Here is a 24,613-nt window from a genome sequence, read left to right as displayed (position 1 = left end):
CACATTCCACAGGGTGCCAGAGAATAAGCAACCTCATTGCAGAACCCAAAATACCAGCTCGTTCACCCTGCATCTTCCTCTCCTCCCACTTACAATCCATTCTCCCCTTTTTCCCTCCCCAGGGAGGCATAGGGGCACTGCTCCAGCCAGGGAGTGGTGGACAAGAACACAGGATAGTAGGGGTTCCGGGTCTAACTCCATCATTAACCAGAGGAGTGACCACGAGCAAGTCATTTAATCTCTGGATGCCTGAAGTTACTCATCTAGAAAGTGGGGTTTATGAGACTCACTCTCTTCACCTCTGGTTGCTGTTAGAAAAATATGAGCGTCAAAGCCAGGAAATGTTTTAAAGGGCAATTTTATTCCTTAGTCCTATGTAGAGTAAAGCCCAAGAGGTTGCCAAGTCCTGAAATAAAAACTTCAATACTACTAGTGGTTACTTAATCTGACCAAGTAATTCCTTTTTGGGTCTCAACCTCTTCTCTGTGAAATGAGAGGGATGGATTTAGATGCTTGTTTACCTGTCACCCAGTGTTTATTTTGTTTTTGTTTGCTTGCTTCTGAGGGATTCCCCCTGAGCTCCAATGCCTAGTCCTGTCTCTTTGGCCAAGATTCCCCCACCTCGGCCCACCTTATTATAGATACTTACAACTGTGCCCTAACACTTCACAAATGGGGTTTATAACACTTACTCCCTTCACCTCTGGCTGGCTGTTACAAAAATATGAGAGGCAAAGCCAGAAAAGGTTCCCAGCAAATGTTTAGAGAACAGGTGAGTGCCGATGGTCACTCAGAGGCAGTTTCCCTGACAAATGGGCTGGATGAGAGTAAGAGTGAGTCTTCGGATGAAGACAGACACTGCACCTGGCACACAGTAGGCACTCAATAATTACCGTTGAAGTTTTCAGACCAAGATGGTGGCGTAGGCAAACACCTGTACTCGCTGCCTCCCACAGGCACATCAAAATTACAACTAAAATACAGAACCATCATCCAGAACCACTGGAGAGCTGGCTGAACGGAAGTTCTACCATTCGAGAATTGAAGAAGAAAGCACACTGAGACTGGTAGGAGACACAGAGGCACAGAATGGACTGGTCCAGCACCCACATGTGACGCTTTTTAATCAGGAGGGAGACTGTCTCTGTGGAGGCCGCCCAGAAGAGCAAGGGGTCCCAGCCCCACACCAGACACCCAGCCCAGGGTCCCAGAGCTGGGAAAAGAATTCCCTGTAACTACGGGCTGTAAAAACCTGTGCAGGTTGGGGCTCAGTGACACAGACACTGCTGGAGACCCAGCTGCTCCTCTTAAAAGGCAGGCACACAAACTGAACTTACAAGGTTCTGCTTCCTCTGAGCTCCAGCATCAGGGCAAGGCTCTGGGGTACACAGATACATACGAGGAGGAACTGGATTGTCTGGCATCGGGGCAGGAACTCGGGGGCAGCTTTCTCCCAGATGGAGGTGCTCACAGGAGTCATTGTTCCTATGCTGGGACCACCCCAGCCACAAGGCTGACTGGTAGCCATTTGTTTGCTCTGCCCTAGTGATTCCCTGAGACCTAGCCCCATCCAATTTACAGCCCCACCCAACCTGTGTGCAGCAGCTTTTGCAAATGAATGGCCTGTCCTTGCTCAGGCTAAAATCTGTCAAACAAGCTGCAGCTGGGTCAGGGAGCCCCAAACCTATCAATAAAAGGCCCAAGACCCAGCACCAGTCTGCCTTGCTTCACAACTGGGCCCCATTTGGGGCACTTCCAAACCCAATACAAAGAGGAGGAATCTGCAGATCTCTCCGTAGGTCCTGCTGGGTGGACCCAAGCAGTGGCTGACTTTACTCCTCCCTGGAGACCGAAAGCCAGTATACCCATTGGTCAGTGTCAGACCATACCAGATTACAACTCTACACATCCATAAGCGACACACTCAAGGGGCAGAATCACTGAGCACCAAAGCCCCACTGAAGCAAGTCCTTCTCCATAAGGGTGTCTCCTGCACAACAGCTCTCCTACTGTAGTCGCAGCTGGTCCTCACAGCCAATTGGCCTGGAGGTCAATTCCTCCCAGTGACACCAACAACAATCAAGTCTCAACTACAAGATTGTGCACACAGCCCACAAAGGGGTGCACTAGAGTGTCCACCTCAGGTGACTGGGAAGGCTGAGTCACTGGGCCCTATAGGACACCTACTACACAAGGCCACCCTACCAACTCAAGTAGACATAGCAGCTCTATCCAATACATAGACACAAACATGGGAAAGCAGCCAAAATGTGGAGACAAAAAAAAAAAACATGTTACAAATGAAAGAAATGTAAGAAAGCAAACTACTGGATACAGAGTTCAAAACCACAGTTATAAGCTTACTCAATAATCTTCTAGAAACCTCTAAGGGACTTAGTGAGACTTTCAAAGATCTTAGCGAGAATGCCAAAAAAATGGAAAAGGACCAGTCAGAAAATAAGCATCCACTGACTGAAATAAAAAATAATATGGGTATTCAACAATAGACTAGAGGATCCCAAGAATAAAATCAATGATTTGAAATATGAGGAAGCAAAAAACGCCCAACCAGAAGAGCAAAAAAGAAAAAGAATCCAAAAATATAAAGATAGTGTAAGGAGCCTCTGGAACAACTTCAAGTGTACCAACATCCGCATTATGGGGGTGCCAGAAGAGAGAGAGAGCAAGATATTGAAAACCTATTTGAAGAAACAATGACAGAAAACTTACCCTACCTGGTGAAAGAAATAGACTTACAATCCAGGAAGCACAGAGAGTCCCAAACAAAAGGAACCCAAAGAGAACCACACCAAGACACGTCATAATTAAAATGCCCAGGGCTAAAGACAAAGAAAGAATCTTAAAAGCAGCAAGGAATAAGCAGTTAGTTACCCTACAAGGAAGTGCCCATATGACTGTCAGCTGATTTCTCAACAGAAACTATGCAGGCCAGAAGGGGGTGACAAGAAATATTCAAAGTGAATAGCAAGGACCTACAACCAAGATTACCCTACTCAGCAAAGCTATCATTTAGAATTGAAGGTCAGATAAAGAGCTTCACAGACAAGAAAAAGCTCAAGGATTTCATCACCACCAAACCAGTATTATATAAAATATTAAAGGGTATTCTTTAAGAAGAGGAAGAAGAACAAGAAATAGATAAAAACAACAAAATGGCAACAAATACATATCTATCAACAATTGAATTTAAAAATCAAAATAAACAAGATATCTAATGAACAGAATAAACTGGTGAATAAAATAGAATCAGAGGCATGGAAATGGAACAGAATGACAATTCTCAGAGGGAAAGGTGGGGAGGGGAGGAAGAGACTAAACAAAGATCTTATATACATATATGCATTACCTATGGATACAGACAATAGGGTGGCGAAGGCCTGGGGTGGAGCGGGACCTGGGTGGAGGGGGGCTATGAGGGGAAAAAAGAGGGACATCTGTAATAATCTCAACAATAAAGATTAAAAATAATAATAGTAATAATATTAATTACTGTTGAATAGATAAATGATATAAGAAATCTATTGGAGATTTTTAACTGAGTATATAGCTGCAAGAAATTCTCAACATCCATCTCAGATTCGGTCTTCTGGTATTAATTTATGTGAATTCCATAAAAGGTAGCTGCAAACCCAAACATTATATACAATATTGCCGGCATGAGAAATGTAGAGATCACCAAGGGCAGGGAAAATGATGAGTCCCGCAGACAAATTCATAACTCACCAAGCTCCAAGGGCAAATTCAGAACCATATCTCATGGCATTTAAATTTTACTTAGATGCAGCCACCATGTGGCTCAGAACTACGCGTTTTTAAAGGGATGAAACAAGATCAAAAGCACAATTGATTCCATCTCCTCTGTGTGTGAGTTTTAAAGAATTCCATAAAACGCTTGAGAATTCTTGCCAGGGTACTTAAGTTTCAAACACTATGGGGGTCAAAACACAATCTATTCTATTCTCATTATCCCCAAATAATAAAAGTTTGGAAATAAATGTCGTTTGGTGTGCATCTCAAATCTGATATGAGGAGCCCTGGCTGGGTAGCTCAACTGGTTACAGTGTGGTCCCAATGGGCCAAGGTTGTAGCACATACACGAGTCAACCAATGTTTGCATAAATAAGTAGAACAACAAATTGATCTCTCTCTTTTTTTCCCTTCCTCCCTCTCTACAATCACTTTTATTTTTTAATCTGAAATGAGGAGACCCAAACATGGGTATCCTCATGGCCACAGTCATGCTCATACCCGCTTTGTGGCCAGAGATTATTAGGAATTAGTGGCTGTGAAAGGCCTCTGGAAAGCATACTATATGTGTCTATCAGATAAAACTGCTTCATTGCATCCTCAGGCTTGGGATGTGGCTCGCTGGGCAAAGGGGCAGATACAATCATGCAGAGCAATTAGCATACCAGTGGACGGAAGGACAGACCCAACATCATTATGTTGTGTGGTCTGGGCAAGTTACATTGCCTTTCCAAGCCTCAGTTTCCCAGTCTGTAGAATGGGAATAATTACAGTCACATCTCATAAAGTGGCTGTACAGATTAAATGCCATCATCAGGCACCCAGCAGTGTCAGGAACATGACTGAATAAATGGAAACTACGACATCATGCAACTTACATGACACAGAGTTGTTCAGTGAAGACAATTCAGATAAGAACAGTGAATAAAATAGAATCAGAGGCATGGAAATGGAACAGAATGACGATTCTCAGAGGGAAAGGGGAGGGGTGGGAAGAGATTAAACAAAGATCTTATATGCATATATGCATTACTTATGGGTAATTTTATTGCACAATGTCCATGTGCTGTGGTAAGAATATATTTCAGGAGCAAAATGCCAACTTCACTTTTAAAGCTTCTGTTGCTGGTACATGATTCACTAAGACCTGCTCTGGTGAAAATCAACAATTCAGAAGTTCCCTGAGGACCTCTAGCACCCTCATAGAGCATGATCACAGGCAGACATTCAGCAATCACTACCCGTTCAGGCAGGTTCTTAGCATCAGAGACCCACCAGTCCATTCCCACTGTAACCCAGAGTAAGGGAGATACTGAATTCGACAGCCCAGGCCATGAGGAATAAAAAGGAGATAAGCTCTTTTAACATTTATTCTCTGTACCACTTACTTTGCACCTGGGTATTTTACCTTCCATATTCAATTAGCTATTTTCATGCAATCATGTCCTTGTGTATTTGCCATAAAAGAACTATCAGTATCACTTTGGAATCCTCACCTGGCACTGGCTTTCCTTAACCCATCGTGGATGTTCAGTAAATATCTGATTGGTTGACTTCTCCATATTTATAAGTATCGCTGACTCTTAAAGACATGCTGTACCTGAAAGGCCAGAAACTAATAAGACTGTCAAAATTACCATTGAAATATATGACATTATTGTCAAAATAATAAAAATTATTTTCCTGTTAATTAATACTCAATTCATAGCATATTATTAAACATCCTTCTTTGTGATGGCTTAAAATAAGCAACTAACTAGTGAGGAATCTAAAGTCAGTCTCCTATCAGCATGAGGAAGGTTAGCTCTCCCCAGCAAGGGTTGGCTTTATGATGCTATGAGCCAAAAAGCTGAGCCCACGGGCAGATGAGCCACAAAGAGGAGCAGGAGTGTTACAGCCTGTGACCAAAACATGGCCACACCCTTCTTCCTTCTTCATCTTTGTCATTCTGAATTCACTAAACTGGAGAGTACAATCTGGAACCATTTCCAAGGTTTAAGAAGAGATTGTTTTTAAATAATAAGACCAAGGTAGGCACAGGTGACTCAGAAGAGATCTCATCCATCAGCATGCTGAGCCAAAATAAACCCGGGGGTCGGGGAGAACAGATGGCCAGTGGGCAGTGGACAGAGCAAGGGGGATTCAGACGATGACCCTCTGGATGGCATGCCACCATGGGAGATGCCATTTGTAGAAGGTGATGTCCATTTCACCAGATGGTCATCTCACCACCTGGAGTCTCAACCACCAGTAAGCTTGGTGACTGGTGAGAATTTTCTCTCACCTAAACAGAAAAAAACTACCAGAAGATAAAAACTGCATCTTCTGTAACCTTTGGGTTTAATGAGTATAAAATCCTGGAAAGGTAATGACATTTGAGTTATTTTCTAGAAGCTGTTCTTTGGCTTCATGACTGTAAGCCAAAAAAAATTTAGAATAGAGAAGTGTTCTCTTCCCTCTTTCTCCCCCCCGTACCCCCAAAAATTTTAGGATATTATAAACACTAACTGGAGCTGAAGAAACACACTGGTTGAAAATCACTATACTGAAAGAAGTAAGTACATAATAAGCACTTAGTAATGGTAGCTTTTATGGTTGCCTGGGGCTCAAGAGGATTCATTCCTATAACCAACAAAGGCTGTGGAACACCTACTGTGTGCCAGGCACTGAGTAAACAGCAGTAACCAAAACAGATTCAGTCCCTGTCCTGCTGGAAACGACATTATAGTGATTTGAACCCAGGTTTCCTTGTCTCCAAGACCTGTTGCTTGTTAAACCAGGGATTGCAACCTCAAACGCCTAAAGGGGTCACAATGGTAAAAATAAATGAATTGTGTCGGATACCAGCTGGCTGTTCTCCAAACCGGTTCTCCTCCACATTTCCCAGGTAGGTGTGGGCAAGTGACGGAGCCACATTAAACCAAGGAATGTGGCCAGACTGAGGCATAGTCCTTCCGGACCTTTTCCCCTTCTATCTGCTGGACGCAGACAAGCACAGCAGACTTGGAAGCCAATACATGACTGAAATGGACCAATGTGGTCAATCATCTGATTGTTTTGGAAGAACCTGGAAATTCTGATTTTTATGGAAAAGCTCCTGCCCTAGTTGGTTTGGCTCCATGGATAGAGCGTCGGCCTGCGGACTGAAGGGTCCAGGGTTCGATTCTGGTCAAAGGCCCATGCCCCAGCAGCGGGCTCGATCCCCAGTGTGGGGCGTGCAGGAGGCAGCCGATCAATGATTGTTGATGTTTCTATCTCTCTCATCATTGATGTTTCTATCTCTCTCCCTCTCCTTTCCTCTCTGAATTCAATAAAAATATGTTAAAAAAAAGAAAAGCTTCTGACTTTTCAACGATTTTTATTTCTATCTGACAAGTGTCTAATTTTTGAAAACACATCTGTGGACAGAAGTCATTCCTCTGAGCTGTGACCCCTGACCTCTTAATCTAGTGACTGACACAACAGTAGCTGTTTCATACATGTTAGTCCTCTTATTCAGAAGTCAACATATCCACAAACTAGGACAAATCTCCAATGAAACGTAAGAGAAGAATCTGGCAAAATTTTTCTCTTGCTACATCCCCAGGGAAATTAAAAGAATAAATTAATTGTGCTATTTTTATAGGAAAAGACACTGACCCTCTATCAGTGGGACACTTGGAACTCCATGTCTAAGGAGAGAGCTACACCGTCAATGCTCCCTCGCTCTGTCTCCCAGGGCCAACACCACCCTTCATGAGGGCTGGCCAGGGTTAGGGACATAGTCCTATCAGGCAGAGGATGGGGAACATCGACAGAATTGTAATACACCAAAGCCAAGACTCCCAGGGCTCTTCCCAGCTGTGCAAGGGAAAACAGCCAACCAGATGGGCCTTGAGACCTGTGAGGACGTCTGACAGGCTGGCAGAGGTGGTAGTCCCAAGACTACCTTGGCTTTTAGCATAATTACATGAACTGAGAGTGGCCTTGTGGTCATAAGTAAAAGCCTCCAATCAAGACAAATAGTCTATAGTCAACTGAAAGTGGTCTAACGGGCCACCACGTGGACATCGCATCTCTAGCTCGGTCTGTAAGATGGAACCGATGCCCTCCAGAAAATGAGGTCTGACATCTTACAATTGGTGAACGGGTTAATCACATGTCACAAGTGAGACCTTATAGCCAAAGGAAATTGCAGTGTTTTAGAAAGCATCTCTATGTGCCTACTAGACTGCACACTTGGGAAGACATACCTCAAGGTACTCCAGGCTGTGTGTGCCTAACCTCCACCCTCTCTTCCTTGAAATCTTATTCCCTCCCAACTAATTATTAACTCGCCTAATTGACTGGCCTATTAAACCTAAACTTCAAACTCCTGAAGACATCCTGCACTTGCTGCGCCAGCTGTCTTGCATCCAGTCCGTGGATGGACAGGATCATATTGGCGCTGAGCCAACCATGCACATCTCTTCCCCACTCCGTGGTCACGCTGGTAGCTTGAAATCGGCCATGGCGGGAGTATTTATACCATGGGAATTGGCCAACACTATAAATCAGGCTGCATTGTTTTTCACAGAGCCAGCTTACCAGCACACAAACCTGTTCTGTGCTGCTGTGAGGGAGGAGACAAATTTGGGAGAGCGTGCCCTAGCCACACCACCTCATTTAAAACTGCTCTCTACTGTTCTGGCTGTTTTTTCTCAGTGGTTAGAGTGGTCAGCCTATGGACCCAAGGGTCGCAGGTTCAATTCCCAGTCAAGGGCACACACCTGGGTTGTAGGTTCAATCCCTGGCCCTGAGTGTGGGAGGCAACCAATCTATGTCTCTCTCACATCCATGTTTCTCTCTCTCCTTCCTTCCCCGCCCCCCCCCCTCCTCCTTCTCCTCCTCCTCCCTTCCACTCTCTCTAAAAATCAATAAGGGAAAAAAATCCTCAGGTGAGAATTTCAAAAATAAAATAAAGCTGCCCTCTACTAAAGGCCATGGTTGAAGGGAAATCATTTTTGTGCCACATGACCCTTCTCCTCTGGCCTCTGCTGATCAGATGAGGGAAAGACTCCTCACTCCACTGGCCAGACTATGGCAGCCTAATCTTCCCTCCTGGGAAATACAGAACTGGGACCAACACAGAACTAGATGGTGCTGAAAAGTCTTGCCAGCCCTGACCAGTGTCGCTCAGCACCAAAGTGTCAGCCAAGCACCAAAGGGTCAAGAGTTCAATTTCAGGTAGAGGGCACATATCTGGATTGCAGGTTCACTTCCCACTCATGGTCAGGGCCCGTGCAGGAGGCAACCATTCAATCTGTCTCTCTCACATCAAAGTTTCTCTCTCTCTCTCTCTCTCTCTCTCTCTCTCTCTCTCTCTCTCCCCATCCCGCCCTCCTTTTTACTCTCTCTGAAAAGCAATAGAAAAAATATCCTCTGGTGATGATTTCAAAAAGCAAAAAGAAAAGGCGTGCCACCCTGGCTGCAGCAAGCACCACAACAAGCAAAAGCCCCATGTAAGGTCTAGTTATGGGGAACCCAGACGTTAGAGAGAAGTCTGCAGAAAAAGACAAGGATGGAGCCAGCCTGCGGCAAAAGAGAGAGGCAAGAGGCCACCAGATCTGAGACATACCAGTAACCCCAGCCTCTTACGGCGAAAGCAGGTTGTGGGCTGTGGATTCAAATTGCCGGGGTCAAATCCCACCTCTGACACATAAATGTGTGACACTAGATCAGCGACTGTTAAATTACTCTGTGCCTCAGTTCCCTCATCTGAAACATGGGGTCATAAAAGAACCTACTTCATAGGGTTGTCATGAAAATCAAATGAGCTGGCACAAGTAGTAACTGCTCAAAAATGTTAGCTATGATTTCTCTCAATTAATTAGTGTCCGCATGGCCCAGTTATATTTCATTCCTACACTGAATATGTCACATGCGATCCCCCTGTGGTCTTAGGCCCCGTACGTGAGCTAGTTTTTTTTACTTGAGTAGCTCAGTCATCTGTCCCCTGAATCACAGAATAATGTGAAAATCCCTGGACCACCGTGTGACCTTTAGCAAATTCCTTCCTCAACCCTCTCTTAAGAGTGAGTTGAGATTCAAATAAGGAAAGAGAGTGAAAACTTCAGCAACTATGAAGTGCTATAGCACACCCTGGGGATTAGCATCCCTGTAGGGGAAAGTAATCATATTACATTAGCCATGAAAATTGAAAAACATTTATTTAAAATGCTATCTTTACTGTTGGACTAGAGACAAGAAATTCTCCACCCCACTGGAAAAAAAAAAGTTTTTCGCTTCTGTAGGATTCACCAGGTTGATTTGTGTGTTCACCTCCAGTGCTAATAAGATGATAACAGGAGACTGCCAAGGACAGCTCTACACTGCCGATTTTTTAACGTACTGGTACTTTCATCCAGTTTAATTATATTCAAAATAATGCTCAGAATCCAGATCCTCCTATTCTGTTCAAAACAAAGACTCATTATTTGACAATGTCCGTAGGTTTAGAGATATTTTTGCTCAGCTCTTTCCAACAAGGATTTATAAGCTGTGCAATTAATTTCAATGCATTTTCTTCTCTGGCTTCAGAGCTTTCTTCAGCTTTCCTTGGTTCACTCTTTGGCCTTTGGCAACTAGAAAGGCAAGTGGCTGAGAAGCAGCATTCATTAGCAAGGTGGGAGGCAGAGGGGTAGGTCTGGGAGTCCTGGTTTCATTCTGACACTTACTTCCATATTTCACATCAAAAGAGTAAAGTTAGAAATATTCGAGACCTTCCTATTTCCTGGTACTGCCTACATACCAAAGCCATTTTGTGTTTCTGACATCAGGAGATTTTAAATCTAAGAAAATACTTAACATATATAAATCCCTTCTCCTGCTTAGGACGCGTTAGGCAGTCTGCCTGAGTGGACACAGGGCAGGTGCTGCAGTGACCTTGGGCTAAATGCTTGAGGCGGCCACTTGACCTTATTTACATCTACATTAGTTAGTTTCAACACATTGTTTAGCCTCATCCTGGCTGGTATTTAAGAGGGTCCACAATTTTTCTTAAACATCTGTAGGAGTATTTCTCAGGGAAGGAAGCCCAGCTGTAGAAAAAGGAGGAGCAATGGCCTTAAGGAGATATTTTAACTCTGTAGGTTTGAATTTGATCTGTGGTTTTAAAACAGTCTTCTTATATAAAAAAGGCTGTTTTATGTTTCGGAGAGAAGTTCAGATTCTCTTATGACAAAATGTACTCAGCATGGAAAGAGGGCCATAACACAGTGTTGAGTGAAAACAGCCAGGTACTACATATTGTACCCTTTCACTGTTTAAAAAAAAACTAAGTGAACATATATGTACCCTTTCCAGTGTTGCTCAGTGGGAGAGCACTGGTCTACACACAAAAGGGTCTTGGGTTTGACTCCTAGCCAAGGGCACGTATGTACCTTCATTGCAAGTTCAATCCGGGCCCTGGTAGGGGCACGTTTGGGAGGCAACCAATTGACATGTCTGTCTCACATTGATCTCTCTCTCTCTCTCTCTCTCCTCACCCCCACCCCAAGCCCCTGCCCCTTCCACTCTCTAAAAATCAATGGAAAAAATATCCTCAGGCAAGGATTAACAACAATAAATGATGTGTATATAAATATTTGTATGAAAAAAGGTCTGGTAGGACCCATCATACTTGCTTGACAGCACAACTCTAGGGAAAAGCAATGGAGCCAACAAAGCCTTTGACATTTTACTGTATATGCTGTGTAGTATCCTATATAATAAAAGGCCAGCGACCATAAGTGTAACGACCGGAACAACTATTCAACCCGTGGCTATCAGGTGCATTGACCACCTCTCAGTCCCTCCCTCCCCACACCAGCCCTCAGGCTCCGATCACAGCGTGGCAAAAGGGGGAACCACGGCGCACTGGGGGGTGGCAGCGGGGCAGGACTGGGAACTGGCGAGCGGGCAGAAGATGGCCCTGATCCCAGTCTAGGCCTAGGGACCCTACCCACGCACGATGTCGTGCGCTAGGCCTCCAGTTTAATTTTAATTAAGTACATATTACTTTTATAATTTTTTAAAAAGCCAATGAAGATTAAAGATAAGCCACTATTTACATGGGCTTCAAGTTGGAACCATGTCAGCAAAATATGGGAAAACTGTTCCCTTTTCAGAATGAGAGTACTCGACTGGGCTCGCCATTAATGGAGGAAGAGGTAAGAAATGCAGTTGGTCTAACCTACCAAAACATCTGCTTAGAACTCATAAACACACAGCCAAGGAAATGGGGAAAGGGAAGATCTTGAGGCTCTGATGCATGGATGACAAAACTAACACCCTGAAGAGTGAAGTGACTTGATAAACAATAACCAGCCAGGGAAGACGTGTTTTCTGAACGTATCCAAGGCAATTTCCCCTCATCCAAGCTTTTCTCCTCGACCTAAAACCAACCTTTTGTCAAAATGTCTAGGAAGTATCCACTGGCAACCCTGAGAATGATGAAATGTACTAAAAAGTACCTGATCCTTTTTATTTCACTAAGAAATCCTTGAGCGATCTTCAATCTCATCTATAAAAGCATAGGCCTAAAAGGAGAAGTAAAACTAACTCTACACAAACACTTCCACGAAACAGTAAAGAGAACTTCCCCGCTATTTTTTGAGACCAGCATTACCATTATTAGAAAACATTTCTGCCGAAATCGGTTTGGCTCAGTGGATAGAGCGTCGGCCTGCGGACTGAGGGGTCCTGGGTTCGATTCCGGTCAAGGGCATGTACCTGGGTTGTGGGCACATCCCCAGTGGGAGATGTGCAGGAGGCAGCTGATTGATGTTTCTCTCTCATTGATGTTTCTGGCTCTCTATCCTTCTCCCTTCCTCTCTGTAAAAAATCAATAAAAATATATATTTTTTTTAAAAAAAAGAAAACATTTCTGAAAAAGCAAAGCTACAAACCAATATCTTTCATGAACATAAGATGTTAAAAATTCCTAACAAACAGATTAGAAAATCAGACCCAACTGGAACATGCATCATGACTACACAGACATGTATCCCAGGAATGCAAGGTTGGTTCAACACTCTAAAATCAACTGTATTTTAAAGACAAAAAACAAAACAAAACAAAACAAAAAAAAACTCGTGATTATTTCAAGAGAGACAACATTTGACAAAATTCAATACCCACTCATGATAGAAATTCACAGCAAACTAGATATTGAAGAGAATTTCCTCAACCTGACAAAAGGACCTCTACAAAAACAAAACAAGTCTGGTCAAGACAGCAGTAGGTAAATTTGGTACTCACATCCTCCCACAACCACATCAAAATTACAGCTAAACTACAGAACCACCATCATTCAGCACCACATGAAATCTAGCTGAACAGAGGTCCTATCACTAAGGATATACAGAAGCCACATCGAGACTGGCAGGAGGGACAGAGGCATGGGCAGCACCACACCCACATGTGGTGGGTAAAAATCGGGAGGGCTATCTTGGCTGCTGCAGAGGTCACCCCTGAGGAGCGAGAAATCGCAGAGCCCCACACCAGACACCCCAACCCAAGGTTCCAGTGCTAGGAAGAGAAGTCCCCATAAGTTCTGGCTGTAAAAACCCGCAGAGAGTGTGGCTGAGTGAGACAGAGGCTGCTGGAGTCACAGAAGTTCCTCTTAAAGGGCCCACGCACAGACTTCCTTGGACTTGCTCCCTCTGAGCTCTAGTGCTGGGCAGCAGCTTGAAAGGTGCCAGGGACATACTGGGAGAAGCTGAATTGTCTGGCCTTGGGGCAAGAGTTGGAGAGGCAGCTTTCTCCCAGACAAAAGTGCTGACAGAGGCCACTGTCCCTTTTTGAGCCCTTCCCAACAGACCCGCAGGCAGGCAGGCACCATCAACCCGTCTAACATGTGCGCCCCACCCTGATGATTCCCTGAAACCCTGACCACCCAATTTGCAGGCCCACCCAAGGCTCTTCCAGTGGCTTTTCCATACAAAGGGCCGGTCTTGGCTCATGCTTCAGACTTTCCTAAAATCTCTCAAAGCTTCACATATGCTGAAAACTATACAACATTGGTGAAAGAAAAGAAAGACTACCTAAATAAAATAGAGAATGATATGTTCATGGATCAAAAAAATTCAATATTATTGCCCTAACTGGTTTGGCTCAGTGGATAGAGCATCAGCCTGCAGACTGAAGGGTCCCAGGTTCGATTCTGGTCAAGGGCATGTACCTTGGTTGCGGGCACATCCCCAGTAGGGGGTGTACAAAAGGCAGCTGATTGATGTTTCTCTCTCATCAATGTTTCTAACTCTCTATCCCTCTCCCTTCCTCTCTGTAAAAAAATCAATAAATATTTTTTTTAATTCAATATTGTTAAGATATCAATCTTCTCCAATTGAGCTAGATTCAATAAAATTCCAATCAAAATTCCAGTAAGTTTTGTGGGGTTTTTTTTAGAAAGACTGACAGGGAGACACTAAGATCTATATGGAAAAGCATAAGACCTAGAATATCCAAAAAGATTTTGAAAATAAAGAAAAAAGGAGGATTCGCACTACCTGATTTCAAGAGTTACTATAAAGCTAGAGCAGTAGAATTCAACCCAGGGCAATTTGCCCCCACCCCATCCCCCGCCAGGTGACATTTAGCAATATCTAGAGACATCTGGGTTGTTACAACTGGGGAGAGTCAAAGTTACTCCCATCTACTAGGCAGAGACCAGGAATGCTGCTAACCATCCTACAACGCATAAAACAGTCCCCAACACAAGGAATTATCCAGCCCCAATGTCAACAGTACCAAGGTTAAGAAACTGAGCTAGAGAAAGGGACGGGAAGTGACAGAAATGTTCTATATCTGGATTGTGGTGGTGGATCCACGACTGTACGATTCTGTCAAAACTCATCGTGCAGCATACCTAAAAAGGGTGAATTTTACTGTATGTAAATTATACCTTAATAAACTTTACCTTCAAAAAGAAAAAAACTGGTGGCTCATGGGTGTGTTCTCTCTGTAGAACATGACATTTCAAAAATCTGAATTCGTTGGGAACGTTTGACAACAAGATTTCAAATAAAGGTCAAGCCTTTCTTAAGAAGTAAGCATGCTGGCACCCTGCGCCCCATTCTCTTGCAGGCTGCAGCTGAGTGGTGACAACCTCTTTAGCCAAGGCAGGTACCTGCTGTCTTGCCACATTCCCTCACTCAACCCAATTCACAGAGGTACGTTACCAACCTGCCTCTCCCCAGTGAATAACGGGTTCCTGTCCTGGGCTCTAGGCAGCTTGAGGGAAGGAGCTGAGCAAGCTTGTTCTCCACAAATCTCCAGTATCTAATGAAAAGGTTGGCCTGGCATATGCCAGGTGATTGATAAATATTGCCAGATAAGTATGACCCCTTTGCCACCTTCCCACCAGCGACAATAACTGACATTCACAACACTCCGATTGCTACCTGCTCCTTTGGTCCTGGAGTCCCCAAAGTCACCACCCAAGGCAGTCATCCCGAGACCTAGAATAATGTGTCCCTCTGTGTGTTTAGAAATCCCTTGTAATATGTTGTCAAGCCACAAAAATGTTTCAGGGTCATTCCACTATTCATTTTTGTCCAGAGAAGAGTAGAGTTGTTTAAAAAAAAAAAAGAAAAAGAAGAAAGGAAAACCACAATAAGGGTCTGAAGTTTAATGAAAATGAAAAACGGAAGGGTACACATTCATTCTGAATATTCTCAGATCATATTCTAGTAATTTAAGACTTGAGATAAGTAAGCTGAGAAATTCTGTTTGTCATTTGAATTTCAGTTTCTCCCACAGTGATATTCAGTTTTAAGGAAGGATGTGGGGCAGGGAGGGGATATTTTGACTTCTGCTTGATGTCAATATTAAAAATACAATATATCTGTTTCCCAAATCTTTACTTGGTGTGTGGGGTGGGGAAGGAAAGAGAAGCAAGGTTTGGGACATCTTGCAAATATTTCGAAGCACTAATAATTAATATTGAGAGTAAAAATTATAAGGATATTTTACTGGGTTGTCTACATCTGAGGGAAAAAACAAATTAAACTCTCTTTTTTAAAAAAAATATATATATGTACATATAATTGATTTCAGAGAGAGGAAGAGAGGGATGGAAACATCAATTATGACAGAGAATCATTGATCTGCTGCCTCCCACATGCCCCCCATTCAGGATCGAGCCTGCGATCCCCACCCCCTCCCCCAAATGTGCCCTGATGGGGAATCAAACGTGACCTCCTGGTTCATGGGTTGACACTCAACCACTGAGCAACACCAGCCCAATAAACACTTGTTATGTACATCATTAATGTTAAAAAGTGAGATAGTATAATAATTTATAATAAACATAATTTAATTATATCCCGTCATACCCCTCTCTTGATCCACCTCCCCTATTACTCTGCTTTCCTTTGTAGATAAAAGACTTTAAGTAAGGTGGGGTTATTTTTCTGTCTCTTGAGTTCTCTTCTTCCTTTCTCTCTTGAACTCATTGTAGTAAGATTTTTTCTTACCGCCATCCAACCTACATTTACTGTCACTTGCTATTCAAAGTGGGGTCAATGAACCATGGCATCATCAGCCCATGCTTGCTAGAAGTGCAGACTCGTGGGCCTTATTGCATGCAGATCTACTGAATCAGCATCTGCACGTTAAGAGGATCTTCAAGTGATTTACATGCACAGTAAAGTCCGGAAAGCACTGGGCTAATTTCTAGGTCCCACGAGAATGGGAGCTGGTTTCCACTCATTATTGTAACTTCAGAAAGCCGAGGCACTCAAGATATACTGAATGAATGAATGAATGAATGAATGACGAATGAACGAACCAACGAATGAACAGATATGCTGTGCACCTGTTTCAAACGGACTCCCCGCTGATGATGTGTGCAAGGCTGGAGAGGGGCAAGAAAGACATCCAAAGTCAAAACTATCTCCCCCATATATTGTGCTAAATTAGAGATTCCCTGGTATCAGCACATCCTTCTTTCAAAATGCAAATATATTCCCCAAATTAAGCAGTCCTTCACAACTTACTGTGGATTACTTAAATGAGATAATAATTCTCACATCTAACAGAATCAGCCAAACAGAGGGAACAGGAATGAAGGAAAGCTGAAAACATAGTAAGTGCCTGGCCATTGTAGCAGGCCAGAGGGAAACAAAGATAAATCAAGAACTTACAAGGTGGTAGGAGAAGCAGAGGGCCCTTCAGGGGAGGACCAAGAGGGTGACGTGCCTGCCAGGAGAGCCTGGGAAAGCCCCAAGACGGTAAAAGTGTCCACAGTAGTCCTCCCTTTAGCAACCCATGTTCTGGCCACAAAGAACCCTTTCTTTCCTTTTCCTCTGCCTGAAATGTTACCATCATCTGCCAACACCTACTCATCCATCAAAGCCCCCACTCTCCCCGAATTCACTGTCCCTCACTTTCTTAGATCTGATCACACATATCAGAGTTCAAGGGCACATATCACCCTCTCCATGAGGGGCTTCTACAAGCTACCATATCCTTACTCACCTCTGTATCCCCTGCCCCAGCACAGCACCGGGGCACAATATCTGTTTGGTCAGTTTCCGCCACTTTAGAAGAACACGAGCACTCACTGAGCATTTAGTATGCACCAAGCACTGTTTTAAACACTTTAGATGTAGTAATTCATTTAATCCTCACCACAACCCCATTAGATTGGAGCTCTTATTATCCCCATTTTACATATCAGGAAACTGAGGGCCCTCACATAAAGGAATGAGCACCGTACCTGCACCTATGGGCAGACGGTAAATGTTGACTGACATGGAGTGGATGGGTGACCAGCAGTTGAGAAGATGAGGAAGTCAAATTTGAATTTACTCTTGTGTCTGGAGCCCCAGAGGGCAGAGGAAAATAGAGGGTGTCAGCGCCTGCTGCTGTAAAGAACCTTCTTTCCCACACCAACCTGCCACGTCCGAACAGAAGTGACCGCCTGGGAGCCAGGGCTCTGTGGAGATGGAAGTCAGGCGAGCACTGAGGGAGGACGCTCCAGGCAGCAAAGAAAGGAAAGAGAAGGAAGCCCGATTCCTCAGCAACATTCAAGCAGAAGAACTTGCGGCGGAGCGGGTGGAGGTGGGAACGTGCTGCAGGGGCCGCAGGACGCGAAAGCTCTGAACAACTGCTACAGCATCTTCCAGAAACAATCTATTTTTACCCATTTTTCAACAGAGGTAAATGTCTAGCTTAGCTTTGCTTAGGCAACCAGGAACCGCAGTGATGCAAGGGACAAGCCTGCAGCAGGATCTTAACGTGACGGGTTTGGCTTCTCGTACTACTCAGCATCGACCATATTCTGTCGAGGGTGGCAGCACCAACCTGCAGTTACCCCTCAGGAATAGTTCAAAACCGGGTGGTTGGTTGAAAGCCAAAGGTCCCGGAGAAGTGCCATCCATTCTTCTCCTGCCTCCCTCCTGACACTGCTTCTTCACAGAGCCCCCTGGGACACCCTGCATTAGGTCCAGGACTCGCCCACGCTGCCCCCAGTGGAAATCAGAGAACAAACGAAAGCGGGTCGGAGGCGAGGCAGGGGGCCCAGTGTGGAACTCGCCCACTGAGAGAGAAACAAGTCGTGAAACTGAATCGGGGGCGAACACGCTGGAAACCCGTAGCGCCCAGCGGTCGGCTCTGGATCCACACTCAGGTGAGCTGCACCGCGGGAATTGTTCATCAGGGTGACAGCAGAAAGAGCACCCCAAAAGTACAGAGGAAGCAACAAGTCACTCCAGCGAGAAGGGGGGAAGCAGGACTTTGGGGAACAACATCAACTTTAGTGATTTTTACTGTCACTTGCATCATCTTTCCTAGTGATCCCCATACTGAGGGAAAAAGGAAAAAAGACACCCCAGCGAAAACCGAAAGCCGTGGATGGGAAGTCCCCTGAGTCTGGCAGCCTGAAAGAAGAGGCAAGTTCGGGTCACAGAGGTTCCGAAGGTCAATGTACAGAGGCCGGAAGGGAGATCAGAAACGCAAAGCCAATCAGCGGGCATCACCTGACATCAGGCCGAAGAGGAACAATGCACACATCCAACTTTCACACCTTACAGACGGTTGGACAGTATCTGCATGCAAACAAACAGCATCCAAAAGTTAGCGTCTCGTGACCTGATAGGTTACAGAACTATCAAGGATCTGCTTCCTTTCGAATAAGAGCTCAGGGTGGTTCTGAGCCAATGAACACCAAGTGATTTGCATGTGTCTGCCTCAGGACTTACCTTTTAACCATGACACCAAATTCACACATTGAAAACTGCTAGAAGAGGCACATAAATTGCGGGTTAAAATTCTCCAGGGGCTTTTCTCGGGTCTCTGGCACACAGGCAAAGATGGCCAAACTCTGTAGCCACTCTAATCAGGACAGAAAATTTCTGGGCAGTCGGTCCCTTGCACACATAGACACCTCATGTCAGTGACATCTCTTTAAATGAAGCAAAGCAAAACGGGCTTTGAATTAAGCTGTTGAGGATAAGAAATATTTTTAACCTGAAAGACGCTTATCTAAAAGCGTGAGTTCCTTCATCATTTAATCTAATTTGGGGGAAGGGGTACACTTCGGGGGCGTTGGGGGGAGTAGTAAATAGTCCTCATTAGCCCTTGCTAAAAATCACAAAACCATAGGATCATATTAGCTGAAGTGGGAACTATATCCCTTGATAAACGGAATGTACCAAGAGCCAAGAATTTCACCACAAACAAAAGCCTGCCCTTCACAAGTGCCACAGTAATCATTCTTATTTCAAAGACACTTGCTGACTGCACAGTGTACATTTAAAGCACATCAGCAGGATAATCCGCCCCGAATGGTAGTTACAACAGATTTCTCAAAATCTTCCAAGGAATTACAGAAACCTATTCCCTGAGGATTCCTGGGAGTCTGAGAGCCACGCGTGATTGTGAACTAACCTCCTGTACACAGTGGATTCCATGTACTCGGTCAGTGCCTGGACCCCTCTGTAACATGCAAGCAATTATTGTAGGTACCTCGCTCCCCAAAAGAAAAGGCCTCTCCTGTCAACACAGGGGAAACTATTCGGGAAGCCACATGGAAACTGCCTTCAACTCTGGCCATTTCAGGCAATTAAAACAAAGCGGACACCCAACAGGGGGCCCAAAATATAGCGGACGTCCCCACCCCGAGATATGTCCTACGAAAACACTCCCCTTTAAGATGTGCTAAGCACACCAGGCCTTTATCTCAACGAAGCGTGCCGGCGGGACCACAGGGCAGGACCTGCAACTTGTCCAGGAAGAAGGTCCGAAAGCACCTCTTTTTACTTCCCCGCCCAGCCGCGCTTTCCCGGGAGGCACGGCTCTGTGAGTCCCGCCCGCTGTGGCAGCAGCCAAGGGCGGAGGAAATCCCAGCGCCGGGGCCGCACAGACCTCTCCCTCCACGGCCGCCGCGCCAGGTGCCAGCCCTTTAGGGCGGCCGGGCCCTCGCGGAGACCTCCCCGAGCGCGCAGCGGGCGCCGAGTGCTTACCCGGGTGCGCCCGGCCGTGCGCGGGCAGGGCCGCCAGCAGCAGGAGTCCCAGCAGCAGCGGCGGCGGCGCGTCCAGGGACCCGGCGGTCCGGGGACCCCGCGCGCGCCCGGAGCCTCTCACGCCCGGGCAGCACGCGACTCCCGCGCCGGCCGCACCGAGCCCGCGCGCCCCGGGCCGGCCCCTGCGCTTCCTCGCCGCCGGCCCAGCTTCCCGTGGGCCCTGGGGCTTCGCCTCCTGCCGAGCCATGGGGACGCTTCACACATCCAGGCCGCCGCCTCGCTCCGCACCGCGCCCGGGAGCCCAGCCTTCGGCGCCCTGGTCCTCACCGGGCATCTCCGGCCATGGCCCGGGCGCCGGGGGGCGGGAGCGCCGGACGGCGCCACTTGCTCGCTCGTCCTGCCGCGCCGGGGCGGGCTCCGGGAGGCGGCTTCACCCGCGCCGGGGCCGGGGCCGCATGGAGCCGCGGTGGGAGCGCGCCGGGGTTCCCACGGTGCGGTCGCCGCGCGGGGCCGCGAGGATGGGACGGACGCCGCCCGGGCCCCCCCCCCTCCTCGGCAGCGCCTACTGGCTGAGGGGGCGAGGCTTCCAAGAGCGGGGGCTGGCGGCCGCGGGGCGCACGAGGGACCCTCCTTCCCACCGCCCGCGCCGGCCTCTGCGCCCCGCTCTCCTCGCCCTCTGGCTCGTGCAGGCTCGGGTTGGGCTCCGGCTCCCGGGCGGACGGCGCTACTGCAGCTCAGAGCGGCGCTTCATTGACAAAGAAAGCACGTAGCCACCGGACCCGGCGAGGCAGGCGAGGCCGGCGCGCGCGCGCATCCCCGCGCGAAACCCCTGCGCGTCCCCCGCTCCCGCGCGCCCGGCTGGCCGCGGGCGGGGAAGGGGACCGTGGGGCCGGAAAGGGAGTGGGGAGTGGGCTTCCCTCCCCCTCATTTCCCCGCCCGCCCCCCATCTAGATAGAGGAGAAGAGATGGGCAGGAGAGGACTTCCGGTCCCGAAAAGGGAGGTAAATGGTCCTCGTCCCAGTGCTGAAGAGGCTGAAAGCTCTGCAACCAGGATTTCTGAAAGCCCTTTGCTGGGCGGAGGGCGCGCTTTGTGCTGTTTTTCCCCTACTTCTCCGGGGAGCCAGTGAGCACCTGCGTGCCCGGTTCGCCTCTGAGCAACTGCAGCAGCTGTGTCCTCGTGGCAATAACATGCTGGGTTAAACACATGATATAAACATTGTGCACTGCACGATGGGGAGACCAGGAGAAAGCCTTCTCCGAAACGTCGCTTTCCTCAAGGAGAATTAAGCAGGCTACCCAGTGGGACAAGGGGCCCCAGAGGCAGCCGAAGGGCCCCCTTGCCCTTCCCTCCTCAGGTAGATGGCCATAAGGAAGTCACCCAGGTCATCGGCGCTTCCTACATCTCTCAGTCAATAAATACTGAATGTCCACTGCTTGCCAACTGAGCCCAGGGGATCAAAAACTCACGCCCCTGACCTGATGAAGTTCAACTTTATTCAGTGAATAATATTATTGGCTGCCTATTGTGTGTCAGACACTGAGGACAACAGCCATAAACAAAACCCCCTGCCCTCCAACTGCTGATATTCTAGTGCAGATGATACCGGCAGGAAACAATAGATAATATGTCAGTAGTGATCAATGCTTTGGAGGAAAAAGAACGAAAATCCAGGGGGCAATGTTTTCATGTTAGATAGGCTTGAAGGAAAGCCTCACGGAGAAGGTGACATTTGAGCAAAGACCTCAAGAAGGTGAGGGAGGAAGCCGGGCAGAAAGAACATTCCAAATAAAGGAGACAGCAAGGTCAAAACAAAACCCAAAGGCGGAGCATGCCTGGTGTGCGCAAGGCCCAGCAGTGCAGGAAAGAAGGGACACCATAGTTCATGGAAGACACACATCTTTTACATGTTAACTTTTCAGAAGTCGGGTGTGTCTTATAATACATCTAAGACTTACTGAAATATAGTCATGCCTTGTTGGGTTATGAATTAAGCTTGCTGTTCAATGGAATTAGTTCTGCTGTTTCTAAGAAACTTACAGTCCAGACAAGGCAATAAAACAACTCAAAAAATCCGTTTTAGACATTCATGAGAAAGCCAGTCCATGGCCATGATTCAGGCAACATCACGAGACAGAAGGAAAGGTCCTGGCAGCGGTCTGCGATCCCAGGCACAAGAAGGCGAGGGTGATGGTGGCAGGCTGTCAGGGCAAAGTGGCACTGAAACAGGGCAAGGTTTGGAGCAGCTTAGGTGTTGAGAAGCAGAGAGCGCTGAGAGAGACGAGTGCTGGGCAAAGGGGTGGGGAGAGAGTCAGGAAAAGGCATGTGTGGGGCCCCGTGGCTGCTTGTTTGAAGCCTAGAACTCTTATTAGAGAGAATTGGGAGGGAAAGAAGAGAAGGAATGTTGGGACCCACTTGGGGAAGGCTTTGGATGTATTTGGGCTTTTTCCCCAAAGGGAAGGGGCGGGAGCAGGGAGGGAACGTGTACCAGGCTTGGTTGGTAGCAGCTGAGGACACAAAGGTGGGTGTGATCAGAGGAAATATAAGCCCTTTAGTGTCACAGCCTTCCTTCACCTCACCTCTTAGCTGCACTTAGACCATGGGGTGGTGATAGGTATTGATAGGACAAGGTGAGCGAGCCCCAGACAGGAAGCTGGAGGTGCTGTCTGGATTCATATGGCAAAGACAGAATGTTCCTGGCCTAAGACATGGAAAGATCCAGAAGGGGAAAGGACTTCAACACAAGGGAGTCTGAGGTTGCACCATGACTGTGTACTTTGAGCAGTTAGAGCAGTGGTTCTCAACCTTCCCAATGCCGCGACCCTTTAATACAGTTCCTCATGTTGTGGTGACCCCCAATTTCATTGTTACAAATTGAACATAATTAAAGCCTAGTGATTAATCACAAAAGCAATATGTAATTATATATGTACTTTCCCATGGTCTTAGGCGACCCCTGTGAAAGGGTCGTTCGACCCCCAAAGGGGTCGCAACCCACAGGTTGAGAACCGCTGGGTTAGAGTGAGTGGAGAGAGATTTTTGGAAAAACTCCCATGGAGCTGAGAAAGAGCAAATGTGTATCTTAGAAAGGTTTCTTCTGTGTGGCAAATGGGATCTTCCCTTCAACATGATTTCCCAGACTTAGACAAGATATAAATGGCTTTCAGTGATTTGGGTTGCTACACTGGTGTTTCATTTAATTTTTCTCCCTGATGATACTGCCTCAAGGTCAGACACAGTGAGGGGGGCAGACACATACAACAGCCACTGAGAGGGACCATGTGGTGAGTACGCAGCAGAGGGTGTGCAGATGGCCCATCATCGTGGACAAGTGGGTGAGGGGGGCTGTTTCTGCCGGGAGCAGGACGAGAGGTGAGGAAGGAAGGTAACATTTAAAGTTGGAGTTTACTAGGCTCAGCAAATGGCAAGGTAAAAAGGCATGGACGTTTGGGGCATTTTGCAAGGAAGGGTGAGGTGTCTGGGGAGAGTGGCACAGAGGGGACTTGGGGAGACTCTGCTTCAAGGCTGGAGACCTAAGTGGAGGCAGATGTGCAGAGGCTGAGTTTGTGCCTAACCCTCATCCAATAGGAACAACTCTGGAAGCATTTCTACTAGAGCAGGGAGCTTAATGAGACAGCTCCTGGTCCTTGATTGTGGAGTCTGCATACAATCTGAAACTTGACTACTTCCATTTAAATTCAGGCTCTACCATTTGCTAGCTGTATAACTTTGGGAAAATCACAGATTCTCTCTCTCTCTCTCTCTCTCTCTCTCTCTCTCTCTCTCTCTCTCTCATCTATAACACGAAATGATGAGTACCTACCTCCCTGGGTTGCTTTAAGGATTGAGTAGATACATGTCAAGCTTTTAGAAGTATACTTGACACATAGTAAGTGCTCAATCTTATCCTATATAATAAAGAGCTAATATGCAAATGGTTGTCACACCCTTGTGCCCTTGTGCCCTCGTGCCCTCACAGCAGGGCCAGGGGACCTGAGGCTTCACTCCCTACCCTGTGGGGCTTGACAGAGGTGGGGCCAACGGGGTCTGGGTCTCATGCGCAGTGGGGACTTGACTCTGGGTCCCGCAGTGTGCCCCAGACCCTGACAAGGAGGGAGATTTTCATATACATTTTACTAATTTTCTTTCATCTCTGACACTTCTATTATAGAGAAAGGGCAAATAGCAATATTAAAATATTTCCTCTAATTCCCTTTAATATGCACGAATTTCATGCACTAGGCCACTAGTATCTTTATAAAGCATGGTGCCCCTAAAGTGCTATGGTATATATTTCAGACATCTTAGATTCCTTAAAAAAAAAATTTTTTTTTAAAGAGGCAGAAATTTAAAATAAGACTCTCAACATGGTTTTCCTTGC

At 46.5% G+C, this 24,613-nt stretch overlaps 1 protein-coding gene across 2 annotated transcripts in view; it reads right to left on the bottom strand.

Moving 5' to 3' along the window:
* The window catches only part of KIAA1549L (KIAA1549 like), a gene marked incomplete at its 5' end in the record, with an annotated part of 221,749 nt that extends 201,268 nt beyond the window's left edge, over positions 1 to 20,481 (bottom strand). For both annotated transcript variants that reach the window (XM_081100430.1, XM_081100431.1), the window contains one exon: positions 20,235 to 20,481. In XM_081100430.1, the coding sequence (XP_080956556.1) occupies positions 20,235 to 20,481 (247 nt within the window). The remainder of the gene's footprint in view (positions 1 to 20,234) is intronic.
* Positions 20,482 to 24,613: the final 4,132 nt, after the last annotated feature.

This window comes from Myotis nattereri, assembly GCF_964212035.1.
Source record: "Myotis nattereri genome assembly, chromosome: 9".
Lineage (NCBI taxonomy): Eukaryota > Metazoa > Chordata > Mammalia > Chiroptera > Vespertilionidae > Myotis > Myotis nattereri.
This window is presented reverse-complemented; position numbering and strand designations above follow the sequence as displayed.